Source organism: Corapipo altera, unplaced genomic scaffold (assembly GCF_003945725.1).
Source record: "Corapipo altera isolate COAL_440 unplaced genomic scaffold, ASM394572v1 104, whole genome shotgun sequence".
NCBI lineage: Eukaryota > Metazoa > Chordata > Aves > Passeriformes > Pipridae > Corapipo > Corapipo altera.
In genome coordinates, this window is record NW_020884920.1 from 6,178,456 (window position 1) to 6,195,249 (window position 16,794).

At 57.9% G+C, this 16,794-nt stretch overlaps 2 protein-coding genes across 7 annotated transcripts; both read right to left on the reverse strand.

The window, feature by feature from the left end:
• Positions 1-168: 168 nt before the first annotated feature.
• On the reverse strand, positions 169-5,163 carry LOC113953352 (hydroxyacylglutathione hydrolase-like protein). Of its 2 annotated transcripts, none has more exons than XM_027656404.1 (8): positions 4,945-5,163; positions 4,029-4,093; positions 3,831-3,948; positions 3,261-3,369; positions 2,963-3,066; positions 2,725-2,826; positions 2,564-2,640; positions 169-2,239 (listed from the first exon to the last, which is right to left on the reverse strand). In XM_027656404.1, exons 1-8 carry the CDS (start codon positions 5,047-5,049, stop codon positions 2,074-2,076), a joined length of 846 nt encoding a protein of 281 aa, XP_027512205.1. In that variant the 5' UTR covers positions 5,050-5,163; the 3' UTR covers positions 169-2,073. The 2 variants fall into 2 exon arrangements, with proteins under 2 accessions (XP_027512205.1, XP_027512204.1); XM_027656403.1 differs by having other exon boundaries at positions 2,564-2,643; positions 4,945-5,160.
• A 1,392-nt stretch (positions 5,164-6,555) lies between these two features.
• LOC113953350 (hydroxyacylglutathione hydrolase, mitochondrial) lies at positions 6,556-16,752 on the reverse strand. 5 transcript variants are annotated; one of them, XM_027656398.1, is made up of 9 exons: positions 16,697-16,752; positions 13,415-13,596; positions 12,929-12,993; positions 11,975-12,092; positions 10,911-11,019; positions 9,902-10,005; positions 9,366-9,467; positions 9,016-9,095; positions 6,556-8,537 (listed from the first exon to the last, which is right to left on the reverse strand). In XM_027656398.1, the coding sequence occupies exons 2-9, from the start codon at positions 13,517-13,519 to the stop codon at positions 8,438-8,440; spliced, it is 783 nt and encodes a 260-aa protein (XP_027512199.1). In that variant the 5' UTR covers positions 13,520-13,596; positions 16,697-16,752; the 3' UTR covers positions 6,556-8,437. The 5 variants fall into 5 exon arrangements, with proteins under 5 accessions (XP_027512199.1, XP_027512201.1, XP_027512200.1 ...); XM_027656400.1 differs by lacking the exon at positions 16,697-16,752 and adding an exon at positions 16,436-16,458; XM_027656399.1 differs by lacking the exon at positions 16,697-16,752 and adding an exon at positions 14,984-15,014.
• Between the last annotated feature and the right edge of the window lie 42 nt (positions 16,753-16,794).

Consider the following 16,794-nt stretch of genomic DNA (forward strand, 5'->3'; position numbering starts at 1 on the left):
GGAGCCCCTTCCAAACTCCTTCCATGAGGAAATTCCTCCCAAAATCAGCACTGACCCTCCCTCAGTTACAGACCTTGACCTTGGGGCTGGCAGGAACCGAAGCTGCCACACCTTCACCTGCCTGTGTCTCCTCAGAGCTGCTTGTTCAAAGCAAACCAACAGTGGAAATTACATTTTTAATGGTTTTAATTAAAAGCTTTACATTTTTCAGGTGTTGATCAGTCAGTGAGTTCACAGTGTTCTAAGGCAAGAATCTCCCATTGCCTCCCCCTCCCCACCCTCCTGACGAGCAAGTTGGTGGTTTCAGGGATTCATAACACCCAGGGTTTGGCTAAACCATAAAATTCCATGGCCAGGGAGAGGTGCCAGTGCTCCCACAGAGCCAGCCTGGAGTGCTGGGAGTGCAGAGGAAACTGTGTCTGCTGAGCACATGCACGTCAGGCCAGAGATGCACAATAAATTAAGCTCAATTAGCTGTAAATTAAGTAATCAGGGCTCTACACTTTATCTCCTCTCCAGTTCCCAGGTTGCCAACACACAGATCACAAAAGTCACCCAGAACACCCCCAGGTTCCTGTTCCTGGGTGTTCCAGGGGGGTGTTCCTGCCATGGCACCAAGAGCAGCTGGAATTTCTCCCAGCCCTTGAGCTGTGGCCCCGTGAGCTCAGGGACAGCTCAGAGACCCTCCCTGAGCACACATGGGTGCATCCCTGCTCCCAGGACAAACCAAATTCCCGAGGGACACCCGGGTACATCTACAACTCCACCATTCCCCGTGAACTGAGGAACTCAGGCAGCAGTACCGAGGCAGCTCAAGCAGCAGATTAATCCTTCCCCTCCCACAAGGGAGAGTAAATCTAAACTATTAATAAAAGGCAAAAAATAAAACCTCAGCCTAGTTTGCAGCCGGGGAAGGAACAGCCACAACCCAAACTCCAGTTCACAGTCCACACATGAAAGACCCTAAAATCAACTCTATTGCAGCGCTGGGAGCTGCCATCAAAGCCCAATTTTCTCCACAAAAATTGCTTTACTAGTCCAATGTGCCTCCCCTCAGCTGCAAATAAAACTCTGCACATTTCTCAGACCTAAAAAAAAAGCTCAAATACAGCCCTGATGTTGCACAAAGGGAGGCTGAGGAGGCCTGGGAGCTGTCCCCTGGCCCCTGGTGTGAAGGCAAGGCAATGTCCATGTGGTTGCAGCCAAGTGTTTTCCAGTTTTTATCTTGGAAGAAAAAAGCAATGGATGTGTGGCAGCCTAAAATCTGTCACACTTTGGAAAGCATCTCCCAAAGCCAGTGGGTTGGGGTATTCCTCCACTGAGCACACCCCACGTGGGCTGAGGGGTTCCAATGGCTCCTGAAGGCAGCGACTGTTACAAAGCCCTACACAGTGTTATCCACTAGAAAAATAGGGAAAAACGGGAAAACCCCACCAAAACCCCGCTGTGCTGAGGGTGTCTGTCAGTGCAAGGTGGAGCTGGGTGGGTACCACGGACACCAGTGACACCAGACACCTCCCAGCTTCCCTTGGGTCTCCAAGTGTCTGTGCCTCATCCCTGCCCATCCCAGGCCTGGGAGGGGCCCAGGGGCTCCGGAGCCACGTGGCTGCTTCAGACAATCCCCTGGGAATGGGGTGCAGCCCCCAGGGCTGGCAGGAGGACAGGCAGGAGAGCCTGACAGCCTGGTGGGTTACAGCACCACAGTCCCTGAGCATCCCCCCTTTTTGTACTTTTCCTTAGCTCCCTTCCGTGGGAATGGGGCTGCGGGACAGGCGGCAGCTCCCACCCTGATCCCAGCACTGGGAGAGTGGGAATCTCCTATCTCCAAAAACATCTCCTGGCCCTCTGCCAGCAGCAGCCCCAGCGCAGCAGGGGGGTCACCACAGCCTGGGCTCTCCCAAGGCACCCACGTGCTCCTGCTCCCCTGGGACTGCCCCGGGAGCCGGAGGGAGAGCAGAGCAGAGCAGAGCGGAGTGGCCTCGGATGAGCAGGTTAAGAACAAACACCAGTTCCCAGCTGGGAGCGAGTCCAGGCTGGGCACAGCCAGGAGGGACCCCCAGCGTGGCAGGGATGTCACTGCTTCTCCAGGAAGGGGCTGAAGAGCCCCCAGTCAAAGGCCAGCATGGCCGGGGGGTTGGGCCTCTCCTTGGGCTTCTTGAAGTTGTCCCTTTCGGTGCGGAGCGTCCTCAGCACCTCCACAGGGTCCGTCTGGCCCGTGAACCTCTGCACGGGCTCCTCCCTGGGGGGAGAGCAGCTCTGCTGTGCCATGGGGGGCAGGAAGGGACCCCTTCCCCCCCCACACCACCACGGACACCACAGAGTCCCATCCTGGTGCTGGGGAGTCCCATCCTGGTGCTGGGGAGTCCCATCCTGGTGCTGGGCACTGCTGGGGCACACGAGCCTTGTGCTGGGGAGGTGGGACCCCATGGCCCGGCACCCTCCCCTCCCTCAGGGCTTGGGATTCCCACCGGTCAGTGAAGCTACTGAGAGAGGGGATGTTGCTGGAGGAACAGGGGAGTGGATTTTGGGGGCCCTTCACCCCCCAGGCACTGGCACTGCTTACATGACCCTCAGGAAGGGGTTGTAGAGAAACTCCTCCTGCAGCGTCGAGGGCACCGTGGGCAGGTCCTCGTCATCCCGCTGCTGCCGAGGGACCAGAGACATCCAGGATCCCGCTGGCATCCAATGCCCCTGGGCCCCACCCCGGGGGGCACAGCCACTTACCTTGGCCCAGGCGAGTTTCTCCTTCACCATTTCATTCTCTGGCTCCACTTTCAGGGCGAATTTGAGGTTCCGGACGGTGCATTCGTGGCCACAGAACACCTTCTGTGGATCCAGCGGGAAGGACCCGGCATCAGACCTGCTCCAAGGGCTGGATCCAACCCATCCCCACCAGGGGACAGGCTGTGCCAGCCTCCAGCCCCCTCCTGACTGCGGGGTCCCTCCCAGGGGTGGGACTCACCGTGTCCTTGGGCAGATCCCCCAGGATCTGGGTGAGGTTCGTGTACATCTGCTCCGCTGTCCCCTCAAAGAACTGCCCACAGCCTCCCACGAACAGGGTGTCACCTGCGGGAAAGGGCTCTGGGCACGGAGGGGCCCCCGGCCCCGTGCCCAGGGGTGGGTGCCAGGGGTGAGTGCCAGGGGTGCCCCCACACTGCGGATTCACCCTGGGAGCGCCGGGTGTGGGGGGACAGGAGCACATGGGGAGTGTGTCCCTTGTCCCTGGGACCCACGGGGGGCACGTGGGCAGGGTGGGATACCTGAGAAGAGAGCAGGAGCATCTGGGGAATCATCCTCCCACATGAAGTAGCACATGTGGCCTGAGGTGTGGCAGGGGGTGAAGAGGCACCTCACCCGGATGGCCCCGAACTGTGGGGAGAGAGGGTCAGGATCCCACTGAGGGGACAAACAGACACCCCCACACCCCTTGGCATCACCCACTCGGGCTCAGCCGGTCACAGAGGTGACAGTGGTGGTCTGGATAAGGCCCGGCTGGCACATGCCTGGACCATGGCATTGAGCAGCAGGGCCCCAGGAGAGGGTTGGATCCTCCAGCACAACCCCAAATGGGCTGGGAACGGGGAGGAGATTTCCCTTCCATCCCAGCCTCAAATCCATGGTGCCACATCTGCAACCACCCCAGGGCACGGGGAGCTGAGCACAGCCCAGCAGCACCAACCCAGCCCCCAGCACGGTGCCACCCCACAGGGGGTCCGGCCATCGCCCTCTCCACCCCCCACCACACCGTGCCAGCCCCAGCCGCCCCACCAGGCAGGACCCATGTGTGGGGTCCGAGCCCCGGACGCTCCCGTGGCCCCGTGGCCACGCACCGTGAGCTCCTGGCCGTGTGTCACCGTGTCCGTGAGGGCCCCGATGCGCTGGTCGGCCCCGAACACCCTCAGCCCCGGGCACAGCCGCGCCAGCTCCTCGTTGCCCCTCGCGTGGTCCCTGTGCCAGCAGAGGAGGGAATGGGCACTCGGGAAAGGGAACGGGAAAGGCCACAGCCACCCCGACCTGGCCACACTTACCAGTGGTGGTGGGTGGTGAGGATGGCCCTGAGCACCACGTCCTCCTTCCTGATGATCTCCAGCAGCTGAAAGGGACCCAGTGCAGTGGGATGTGAGGGGGCAGGGGGGGTGACCCACCCATGGCTGGGACAGTCACTGTAGGACCTGTCCCCTGTGGCACCACTCCGTGGGCGAGGGACCCGGCTGACCAGGGCACGGGAATCACCCAAACCACCCACTGAGCAGCCACGGGCTGAGGGGTGGGATGAAGGCTCGACCCAGAGCAGAGCAGGGGGATGGGAACACACTGCTCCCATGGGAGCGGTGGCATTTTATGGCCAGCGACACCACAGAGGAGCCGTGCAGGGAAATGGTGGCCTCGCAACCCACCCTGGCAGGGCGAGCGGCCACGTGGGGCTGCCAAGCCCGGCCCAGCTGCCAGCAGGCTCCTAATGCCAACTTAACATTCAGGGCCAGGAACAAACCCTCCGGCAGCTCCCGATTACGCTCCTCAGAGAGGAAGGAAACGTCCGAGTCAGCACCAAACGCTTAAAAACCGCGACAGCCTTTGCACGATGCGCAACAGCCCGGGCGGGGGCACAGGGGGTCACGGTGACCCCGGGCACTGCCCTCCCCGCAGCTCCTGGGACGCGGGACTGGGCACGGGAGAACCGCTCCAAAGGTTTATTCCGGCTTATTCTCACTCGCGGCGGGGTCCGCAAGGCTCCGGCACGGTCAAGGCAACACGGAATCCCCCCAAAGCCCAGGGGTGGGTGGGAGAGGGGTCCAGCACCCCCCACATTCCACCAGGGATGGAGGGGGCCGGTCCCGCCGGTGGGATGCCCGTGGATACACCCCGCTGTCCCACGGGCACATCTCCCGCGTGGGACCCGCAGCCCACCCGGGGGGTAGGGGGGGGGGTCAGAGCGTCTCTCACCCTTTTGGGGACCGCGGCGTCCACGGCGACGGCGTCGCGGGTGCTCTCCTCGATCACCAGGTACATGTAGTTGTCCTCCAGGACCGAGATCACCTTCACCTTCATGGTCCCGCACCGGCGCCGGTAGCAAAGCGGGGGGGTGGACACGCAGCAAAAGAGGGGTGCGGGACCCCCGCCCGGCCCCCACGGACCCCCCGAGCCCCCGCGGGACGCGGCGGTACCTGCGGGCGGGGCGGGCGGCGCGTCCCGCCCCCGCCGGTGCGGGGCGGGGCGGATCACGCAGCGTGGGGCGGGGAGAGCCCGCACGGCCCTTCCACGCACACCCCGCACACACCCCGCGCATACACACACACACACGGACCCCGCACACACACACACACACACACACACACCCCGCACACACACACACACGCACATACACACACACACACACACACACACGCACACACGCGGGCGATGCGGGTCCCGCAGCACCGCACTGGGAAAGGAGGGGAAAAAGGGAACTTCCCACGGTGACACCACCGCCGTGCATCACCCTGGGGTCCCACGGACCGTCCTGGCACCCAGCGGGTCCCAGCAGGCTGAGGGTCCGGCCGGGAGGGAGGAGGCAGGTTGGGGACACGCGGGGTCCCCCCCAGCCCAGCAGTGTCGCTCCCACTGCAAACAGGGGACAAGGACAGGGGTGGGGGCTCCCTGCAGTGCCCAGCAGGTGATGGAAGCACCTGGGCTGGAACATGGTGAGAGTGGTCCTGGTCACCGGTTCGGGGGGGCTGGGAGGGGCTGGTGCCCCGCCAAGGCAGAGCTCCGGGGTCAGGAGCCCACCGAGCCCAGAAAGCACCGAAGGCACAGGAAGGGCAGGGGCAGAGCCCTGCTCCGGTGCCTTTCCCAGCTGGACACAAATCCTGTTTCAGGGTTGACCGTGGTCCCACAAATAGAATCATTTAGGTTGAAAAGGCCCACTGAGATCGAGTCCAACCATTCCCCCAGCACTGCCAAGGGCACCACTAACCCATGTCCCCAGGTGCCACATCCATGGGGCTTTTAAACCCCACCAGGGTTGGGGACTCCACCACTGCCCTGGGCAGCTGTGCCAGGGCTGGACAGTGCTTTCCCTGAAGGAATTTTCCCAATATCCAACCTGACCCTCCCCTGGCACAACCTGAGGCTGTTTCCTCTCCTGTCCCTTGTTCCCTGGCAGCAGAGCCCGACCCCCCCGGCTCCCCCTCCTGTCAGGAGGTTGCAGAGCCAGAAGGTCCCCCCTGGGCCTCCTTTTCTCCAGGCTGAGCCCCCCCAGCTCCCTCAGCTGCTTCTGCTGCTTCAGCCCCTTCCTCAGCTCCACTGCCCTTCCAGACCCCAAATGTCCTTCCTGTCCCAATTGCCACTTGTGCAGGAGGGAACTCGCTCACAGGCAGCAAACCAGTGCTGAACCTGCTCCCTTCTCCTTTCACAAGAAAATACACTTGTGACCTTAACTAAAGCCCCAGAGGATCCCAACATGCCACCTGCTCACCCCAGGATTAGGCAGAAAGATGCTTCCTGTTGTTTGACTTCAGTCACTTGTACAAAATAAATAAATTCATAAACTTGGGAGCAAAAGAACCCCCAAACAGCTCCATTTCCAGCCGTTCTTTATTTCTCCTCTGTCACAGCCACTCCAGTGTAGCAGCACAACATTCCAGTTCAGGAGGCAACAACAAAGCTTTAGGTACCACTTTTCATTCTGAATTACATAAAATTTAGCATTTTAAAGCAAACAAAGACCTGGTGCTCATACAATGCCATGCAGGTGGTGTTGGAACAGCAGACACAGGGACACAGGTGAGTGACACCCAGGTGGTTCCAGGCTCCATCGTGGCATCACCTACCAACGTGTGCCAGGGAGAGGGGGAGAAACAGGAACCAAAAACATTTGAATATTTTCAAAGTTGCATGTGCAAAATATTTGTTTGAAACAATCTCTGGTCCTGGAGCAGGTCTGTGGTACAGAGGAGACCAAGGAACCAGGAAGAACAGAAAATGAGGAGGAAGATGGATTAAAGATGCCAATGCCATGTGGGGCTGGTCCCACCCTGTCACTCACATCCCTTGTTTAAAGACCCCGAGCTGGAGGATGGGAATGCTGGAGGGGGTGACCCAATCACCACAAATCTGCATTTATTTCCCTCCAAAATGCACCCCATTCATCCACTTGGACACACTACTCCCTGTTGGAAAAGCAGCTCAAGGGGAGCTCCCTCCCTGCAGCTTCCAAGCTGGCTGCAGGCTGGGGTCACACAGCTCTAGTCATACAACCTTGGAATGGTTTAGGGTGGAAGAAACCATAAACATAACCCAGTCCCAACACCCTGCTGTGGGCAGGGATGGCTTTTAACCCCGTGGACACCAAGAAACAGAAATGTGCCACTCTAATGTGGCTTCTGAGCCCCATTTAACCAGCAACACGTTGGCACCTTCACCAATTATAAGCTCACCTCCATGGCCTTCCCAGAGGCTGGGCCAGGCAGGGGCTGAGGGCAGGGGATGGACCCCAGCAGCACATGGCCCAGCACAGCTCCTGTCCCCAGAACTGCTCCCCAGGGCAGCTGCCCTGGCTGGGCACAGCTGACAACTGCTCCCCTGCCCTGTTCCTCACAGCCGGGCACCAGGAGCTGCTGTGGCACCAAGATCTGCTCAGGGCTCTCACCACTGCCCAGCTGGGACACTCACTTACCAGGAGTGGCTGCTTCCTGGGATTTGGAGCCATCAGGCAAAGCCCTGCTCCATTGGTGCAGCACTGACACAGGTAACTCTCAGGTCACAGGTAAGAGCAGTGAGCAGGTCCATGCAAACAGGCTCAAGACTGGAAGGGTGTAAGCAGTGCAGTACCTGGGAAAAGTCACTGCCATCCATGCCAGGGAAGGTCAGGGAGAAGGGAGAAGCTGGATGTCCCCACGTGCCATTCCCAGAGCCAGGCTGCCCCACGCAGTTCCCAAATTACACCCTGAACTGGCTCTGGCAGAGCAGGTCTGTCACTGGGAACTGGTTTTAGTAGAGCCAAAAGCGACACTTAAAATGTTGCAGCAGCAGCATGGCAGAAACACTGAACTCATCAACTACTGTGTTTGGTCTCTGCTTTACACAAAGGCTCCTCAGGCCCAGTCCCACTGTCTGCATCCACATCAGGCTCCTACAAAACTAACAGGAGCTTCTTCCTAAACCTCCAGGTCTGATCCTCCCCAGCCCAACCTCTGAGCCTCACACCAACACTGGTACAATGATCTGCACGTGACACGTGACAGCTCGAGAGACAGCAATAGAGGGATAAATATTCTTCATCGTAATATAAATATGCTGTAGAACATCTCAACAAGGGCAAAGTGCTTTTCTTCTCCTTAATCAAAACAAAATAAAGACCTAGACAGGACTGTCTCAACCACAACAGAAGGTTTGACTCCTAGAACAGGTGAATAGTCTGAGGGAGGCCGGGGCTGACGCTCGGCGGCGCGGGCGGTGCTCAGTCCCGGGGCACTCGGAAATTGTCCTTCTCCTTCCTGATGGCCCCCATGGTGCGCACGGGGTCGGTCTCCCCCGCGTGCTGCTGGACTGTCTTCTCCCTGCCAGGAAGGAGGGAGAAAAATCTCAGCTGGGAGGTCACAACCATCACGTTTCGCTGCATCGGGGGAAAAGCTGCGCTCAGAGATCAAAGACCCGGGGCTTTGGCAGAGCAGCTCTGAGTAGCTCCCCCAGTCTGAAGGCTCATGGGCAGTAGGGAATTGCAAACACTCTCCTGCCTCCAACAGCATCTTCTGCTGTGTCCCTCTGCCAAACTCGGCTTGCTGAAGGAACATGAGGACACAGCAGAGCCTGTTCTGTCTCCTGAGTCAGGGATGGATGCTCACCACAGCCCTCAAATCCAGCCAGCTTCTGCCAGGACAGCCAGTGTGTCCTGAGGAGGGTCTTGGAGGCATCCAAACAGGAATATGAGAGGCAGGAGAGCAATTCCCACTTATGGCTCTTTCTTTGGAGACCTCCTCCTTCCTGCATCCCCGCTCCCAGCACAAGGACATTCCCACCTCCACGCCTCCTCCATACCTCACTCTCATGAAGGGGTTGTAGGTGAACTCCTCTGCAATGGTGGAGGGGATGGTGGGCTCTCCACTGTCATACTGTGCCTGGAACAAGGAATGTTTGGTTAACAAGGAATGTCCTGTACATAGCAGGATGTTTTCGAGGAGGGTCACGTCTCCACCAGGCAGCAAACCACCTTCTCTGGGCACACCCAGACCCCACTCCCTGGAACACAACATCCTGCAGCTCCTGGCTCTCAAGTCCCATCCCTCAGCCTCTCTTTCTCCCCAGCATTGTCTCATCTCTCCCACCTCCTCAGCAAGGCTCTGCCTCCATGAACCCAGCAGGTCTGGGGAAAGGATGACCCAGCTTACCTTGGCCCACGCCAGCTTTTCCTGGATATTGGCATTATTGGGTTCAACGTGCCGAGCAAACTTGAGGTTGTTGATCGTGTATTCATGACCACAGTAAACTCTCTAGGAAGGGAAGGAAGGGTGACACTGGGTAACTCTGAAGGTACAAAGGGGCAGTGCCAGGTGCCACCACCAGAGTTATGGGGCAGCAGGAACAGCAAAGTCAACCTGAGGGCACGTGACACTTTCCATGGAGATGTGCATGGGACAAGTGCCAGGAGGTGCCAGCCAGGACTACCTGCCAATTCAACAGATGAAAGAGCCCTGTGTCCCAGCTCAAGAGCCTCTAATAAGCAGCCCCTGCTCCTTCCCCACATTTGGGGCAGACATTTCCTTCCCAGAGGACTCCAGCTATCCATCAAAGACAACTCCCCACGTCACTTCTTCCACACATGAGAAAGCCTCCCTTTGAACAACAGCACTATTGGGAAGGCAGTTTCTTTGATGCCTGTGGTGGTTTCTGGCTGGTGAACTCACACAAAAGGAGAGGTTCCTACCGTTCTGGGGTCCAAGCTGCCCAGAATCTCGATCAGTGCCTTGTACATCTCCTCCGGGGTTCCCTCGAAGAACTTCCCACAGCCAGCCACGAACAGAGTGTCACCTGCCAGGGAGGGGTGACGTGGCATCAGACCCACAGGAGGCTCCTCACAGCACAGCCTGGGAACAGGGTCCCCCAGGGCTCAGCCCTGCCATTGCTGTCCCCACCACAGCAGCAGAAGGCACAGGCACACCCAGGCTGCCCCGCACGGGCTCGGTGCCACAACATAAATCCACGTGGCAAATGTGGTTTCTACGGCACAAAACCCCACAGCCCGGCCAGGCACATCCTGCCAGCACCTCCCTACCTCTGGGCAGCCCACTGTCCCCTCCTGTCCCTCCTGGAGTGGACAAGGAACTTGCTCTTTGCTATGAAGTTGAACAAAGATGAGTCACCTCTGCATTTCTCCCCAGTGCTCCCTAAAATCTTGCTTAAGCCGTTACCTCTTCCATGCAGCAGCTGGTGCAAGCTCTGGATAACACCCAGCAGAACAGGGATGACCTGGAGTCTGGGGAGACTGGGCACAGCCTCAAGGAAGGGGGGACCCTGCTCCCCACACCAGGATCTAGACCCTGGCTACTAGCAGTGCAGCAGCAGCCCTCCTTGCTCCTCTATTTGCTCCTCTCTCAGTTTTGTTACAGACATGAGCACAGATATATGGAAAAGCAACAGGTTCTGGGATCAGCCAGTTTGGCCTGGGACAGGAAACCAACAGCTCTTGTTTCAAGGAAGAAAAGGCTGGATGTAGGACTCATCCAGGGCTTGCTCCTCACGTCGTTTGCAGGGTGTCCAGCACTGGTTTACAAACCCAGACGGGTTCCACCAGTTCCACCTACAGTTCCTACTTGGCAAGGGGCAAGACGTGGATGTTCGAGCAGCTGCACTGGCGGGAAGGGCCGGATGCACAGCCAGAGTCAGAGGCAGAGGGGGGGCTTCTGTCTTTGCAAGGGAACCTCCCAACTCCTCACCTGTAAAAACTGCAGGTGGCTCGGAGCTATTTGGCTTAGTCACATAATAACAGATGTGTCCCGAAGTGTGACACGGCGTACTGAGGCATTTCACATTAAGAGATCCCACCTGAGAAGAAGGCAGAAGACTGGAGCTTAAGCTTCTGTTTGCTACCAATCGTATGGTTAGAAAAGAATTGCAACTATTACAGTGGTCTAGTGCTCCTACAGGCCCAAAGTGGCACAAAGCTGGCCAGGAAGCATCAGCTCTGCTCCTGGGGAGACCAGTAAGGGAGGGCTATGGCAGGGACTCGGGAGGGAGCTGTTTCCTTCGAGCAGGTGCTGGGACAAAGAACTGCCAGATCCTTTCATTTCCATGCAGAGAGACTCAATGCCCTGTTGGCAGCAAGAGCCAACAGATCCAGAGCAACACAAAATCCTAAACAAAGCTGATCAGGCGTGAAAAAAGCTGCAAAGAACAATAAAGTTGAAGGGAAGAAGTGGATGACACTCAGGAAAAGGGAAGGATTAAACACAGCCTCATCCCCACACCTTCCCGTGTATTCCTGTGCTCCCTCCTGAGCTGCTGCCCCCAAAGGTGCACCCAAGGCCAGAGGTGACATTCGTGCCAGTTTGTGTCATCTGCCAGCTCTCCTGTAAACAAACAGCCTGGTTCCAGCCAGGCCTGCTGCTTCACCTGGCACTGCTGGCCCCCTGTCCCCTCAGCCCGTGTTCCAGCCGTCATTCCCACAGGAACACTCGCATTTGTTCAGTGCAGAGCACAAGCCCTGTCCTGTCACACGGCTGTTCTGACCCCCCCAGGAGCACAGGACACCCAGCATGTCCCAGGTGCCTGGGCCATGCCAATGCTCTCAGCAGCAAAGGAGCACTGGCCAAAACAAGACAGAGGGGTCACAGTGCACAGGGCTGGAGAAGAGTGAAAGCTGCACTTCAACTACTCCATCCAGGAGGTGTTGAAAGGTTAGAGAGCTGTGAGCACAACAGTAACTCGGGGCAGACCACACCTGCCCAGCTGTGACACAACAGGAGCTGCCCCACCACGTCCTGCAGCTCCCTCCCTTTACCTGGAGTGCTGTCAGGTGGGACACCTTCTGGGTCAGAGCTCCCACTCTGTTGTCTCCTCCATACACGTGCAGCCCCGACTCCATCTTTACAAGCTTCTCATTTCCTCCAGCATGATCCCTGCAACATCAGAGCATTGGATGTGGGAAGGAATGAAGAGAAATTTAAGGTGACTTATATTGCAACGGTAACCTGCAGTGATCACCTCTGATCAATCACTCTCCCAGCATGTAACACCCCTCATATTAAAGAATAAGCCATGCCAACATGAGAGGAGATAATTTCTCCAGTAATTAGGGCAGTGAGAGAGAGGAACAATCCCTGAACAAGTTCCTACCTAGTTGGGAAACATCAGCCTTAGGGGCTCACAGTCAACTCTCCAGTTACCAGGGCATGGAGAGAATGGGATAAGTGGGATATGCAATCCAGCATCCCACAAGACACCATGGAGCAGGCACATGGTATCCAACAGCTCAGCATTCATCTGTGCTGCTGGTTTGTGCAGATCAGGGCTGGTCCTTTGGCTCTCCAGCCACAGAGGTGGCTCCACTCTGACCCACAGGAGAGGTTGCTCAGGTTCAGCACTGCTACAGCAAAACACTCCTCTTTACACCCCTGGCAGAGTTAATCTGCACCTCGGGGGATCCTCCCACAGCTGCTGGCTGTGAGCAGGACACCTCAGGGGCATGCCCTGGCACCTCAGTGCAGTGTGCTCCCTCCACACCCACAACTACTGCACTGGCCACCTGGGAGGAATCAGCATTTTAAAGGTTAAAGGCACTGACACACAGAGCCCACGGCCTGGACAGTGCATCTGCTCAGGCAAGCCCAGGGAATGAGCTCTGACCCTCCTCCTCACACCTCAGCTGCTGCTGAGAGATCACCTTGCTCCAGAACAGCAGCAGCTCCTGGCTGCCTGTGTTTGTGCCCAGGGACCCCAGGCTGGGGGTGGTTACCAGTGGTGGTGGGTGGTCAGGACAGTGGTCAGCCTCACGCCGTGCTTCTTCACTGCATCCAAAACCTGTGGGCACAGGGCACACAAGGGCAGTTACACCTCCCCTGGAATGAGCTGCCAGCACACCTGGTGTCACCTGGACACAGCAGCAGCTCTGCAGGGAGCTCATCCCTCCCCAGGGGGTTCCAGAGCAGGGCACGAGGGCTCTGACCCAGCCAGTGACTGAGCCCTCAGTCCCATTGCCTCCTTTCTGCTCTACATCAAACCAAGGGCAAACCCCAAATGAGGTCAGGGAGCCCTGGAGCCAGGGCCAGGCTGGCTGGGCAGGCAGCGTGGCTGTGAGCCCTGCCTGCACCTCTGCACAGCCAGTATTTCCTGCCTTTCCCCCACGCCCGAGTCTGCGTGTCAGCAATTCCCTCATGGATGCAGGAACCTGGAAGGATGTCCCAGAGCCACGGGGAGCACTCTGCTCCCAGGGCAGTGTTACCTTCTGGGGGTTCACGGGGTCCACGATGGCAGCCTCCTTGGTTTCCTCATCGATGAGGAGGTACATGTAGTTGTCTGTGAGGGCTGGCAGGATTTCCACCTTCATGTCGGCCTGTGGGACCGTCTTCGGCTCCCTCCGCTCGTGCTCCGTGTGCAGGAAGAAAGCTCGCAGCTGGGCTGGACCTGGGCACCCCAAAAACAGCCACACCTCAGCCCAGGCAGGGGGAAAAGTGGGACAGAGCACAGCCAGACCCCCAATCCATGATCCCAGAGAAGGGAGGGTATGGACAGCCCAACCTGCCTTCTCCAGAGGAAGAGGAGCGAGGCCACCACAGGACAAAGCCTTGGAGCCTGGCAGTGTCACCTTGTGCCCCTCAGCTGCCCCAAGGGGGACGGGACACTTTGCTCATGCAAGGAAAACACTGTGCTTGCATCAGAGAGGAGGTTTCAAGGGGCAGGAAAGCAGAACAGAGACGGAACAGCTGGACAAAGGTCAACCTAGACAGTGACTTTGGAAAAAAAAAAAAAATCACACAAAAGACAGCCAATTACAGGCAAAAGACAAAAAAGGGGGGGGAAGGAGAAATACAGAAATACAGGCCCTGCTACAACAGAAATATCTGGTTTGTTACTTGAGGAAGTGACATCCTGCACAATCCATGGAGAGAAGTCAAGCTCTCCACGGAAGGAGGGCTCCCTGCCTGGCCAGGTAAGAGGCACACACAGGGCTCTTGCTCACGGGCTACCCTGATGCAACAGCAGTGGAACATGGAAATATTTACTTTTGGTTAAATGTTTAATCAGATACAAGAAGCAAGTTCCAGAGGCAAATAACCTGGGCTCCACTGTTCAAGGCACAGATTAGCAGCACTTAAAGAAACAACCAAGCCCTAAGAGGCTCTGCCACAAAAAAATAAAGGAAGGGAAAGGAAGAGAACAAGGTCTTCCATTGCTGGGGCCCTGCAGTTCAGACCTGGGTCCACCACACACGTGCAGGGAAAGAGGTGTCAGACCCTGCAGGTCAGGAATCATTGTCTGAACACCATCAAGGTGTTTGCTCACCCCCAGAGGTGCCTGTGCTGGGCCAAGCTGGGCTGGCACAGCCCCGTTTCACTGCATCACAGACCCTCCCTGAGGCTCCCAACACTCCATGCTTGGCCACCTCCCTCGGTGCCAAAGGGAGGGTTCCCCGTGCTGCCATCACCCTGCCCCACTCTCCCAAAGCAGCTCAGGCCTGCTCAGCCCTGATAAGAGCTGCTCCAGGGAGAAGAGCCCCACAGACCTGCAGCTCCATGGGCTGATGGGGCTGGGAAAGTGAGATCCAGCCCTGACAGGAGCCAGAGAGCTGCTCCTGCTGCAAACCCAGCCCAGAGCTGTCAGGCCTCTCTGCTGCAACTGCCCAGAGCTTCTCCCCCTTCTACCTCCACCACCCTACCTGCTCATGAGGGAAGGGAAATCAGGAGGGCAGATGGCAGTAAACTTAAACACTGTGCTCGAGAAAACCCCAAGGCAGGATGGAACAGGCATGCACTGGGTATTGATGGTGAAGTATTCAGGAAAGCATCCATACCTGCCACGTGTTCCTCTGGAGCAGAAGACTCCTTTCAAAAAAAACGAACAACACGAAAAAGCCCTTACTATTCCTTGGTAGGAAAAAAAATTCCCAAAAAAACAACTGCTCCCTAGCACAGAGCACTTCTGGCTGCTGTCAGTCACCAGAGCTGTATACACTGGGTGTTTGTTTGCATGCCAGACACTAACTGGGGAAAAAAACACAACCAAACAAAAGAAAACACAACCTTAACTTCAACTCAAAGGAATTATTCACATACTTAAAATGCTTCTTTCCTGTGAACCACCTCTAACCTTGGCCAGGATCCCAAAGCCTCTTTGCATGTTTAATTCACAACTCTTACAAAACAAACAAACAAGCTGCATCACATAAGGAAATGTTTTCTAACATGTAATTTCAACAAAGGAATGAGAAAACATCAACCAAGAAAGAAACTCACTCCTTGTGAATTGCCATCTGCAGCTCAGCTGCCCCTTTCCAGCCTGCCCAGTTGGAGCAGACCAGGAGCGTCCTGCTCTGAGAAGGGCACGTTCTGAGAGCTGGTTCAGCCCAAAGCTGCTCCCCAGCTGAGCACTAACGCCCTGTCACACACACAGCTCTGCTCCAAAATTAACACCCAGTGACTTCATTTTCGCTCACTTTTGTACCACGTCCCTCCTGACTTCAGGCCTGGAGCAGAGCAGTGGAGCAGTGGGGAGGGCAGAGTCAGCAGCCTCTGAATCACACACTTGGCCTTCCTAGAACAGCTCCTCAGCACAGCTGGAGTGGCCAAGATGAAAGGCTTTGCAGCTGGAAGTGTTAATGTCATCACAGAAAGGCAGACGTGCTGCAGACTGACAGAGCAGGTTCCCTCAGAACGGGGCTGCTTCGTGCACTTCCTCCAGAGCATTTTGGGTTACTCGTTTTATTACATAAAAAGAGTGGAAAATTCCTGTGTCAGACGAGGCTGTCACTCAAGACATGACTGCACGCCCAAACCCAGCTGCACAGCCCTGCACTGCCTCACAAAAGACACCACACTGGCTCTTTGCACACTCTGCACGCAGGTATTTTTTGGATACCCTGTGGGTTTGTGGCTCCTCACAATACCAGGTGAGCTGGGCCCCAGACCCAGGGCAGCTCGGGGAGCTCGGGAGCTGCCAGAGCTGCCAGGCAGTCGTGTGACAGCTCCCAGGACAGCAGCAGGGTTTCCGTGCCTGCAGTGAACCCCGATGGATTCTCGCTCATTTCTCCAGCCCCTACAACCGCGGCGATGCAAAAGGCCTCTGGCAAATCTTCCCCGAGAGGCTCCGAAGCCAAAGCCCAGGCTCTGCGTCAGGGAGACACTCTCGGAATTTAGGCCCGGAATGGAATCGCAAAGCTGGAACAGTGTCGCCAACACAACCTGTCACCCCCCGAGCCGGTTCCAAGGCCAGCCCCGGCCCCCCGCCCTCCTCCCCGAGCACTGACCGGCGCTGCGGGGCCCGGCACCTCCGCGGGGCCTCCGCCACGGGCACGGACGGGAACAGCCGCGGCAGCGCCGGCTGCGGCCGAGCAGGACCTGCCCTGCTCGGGGCTGTGAGTCAGCGCAAAGCCGGCACACCCCGAGCACCGCCCGAGCACCCCCCGAGCACCGCCCGCGCCGGGAACCGCGAGCGAAGCCGCCCGGAGCGGCCCCGGGGCAGCGCTCGCCCCGCCCGGCCCTGCCGGGGCTGCCCCCGCCCCACGTACCCGCTCGGAGCGCGGCCCCGAGGACGGCCCCGGCTGCCAGGGCGGCTCCGAGCCCCCGCCAGCCCCCGCGGAGCATCGTGCGCCGCGCCCCGCCCGGC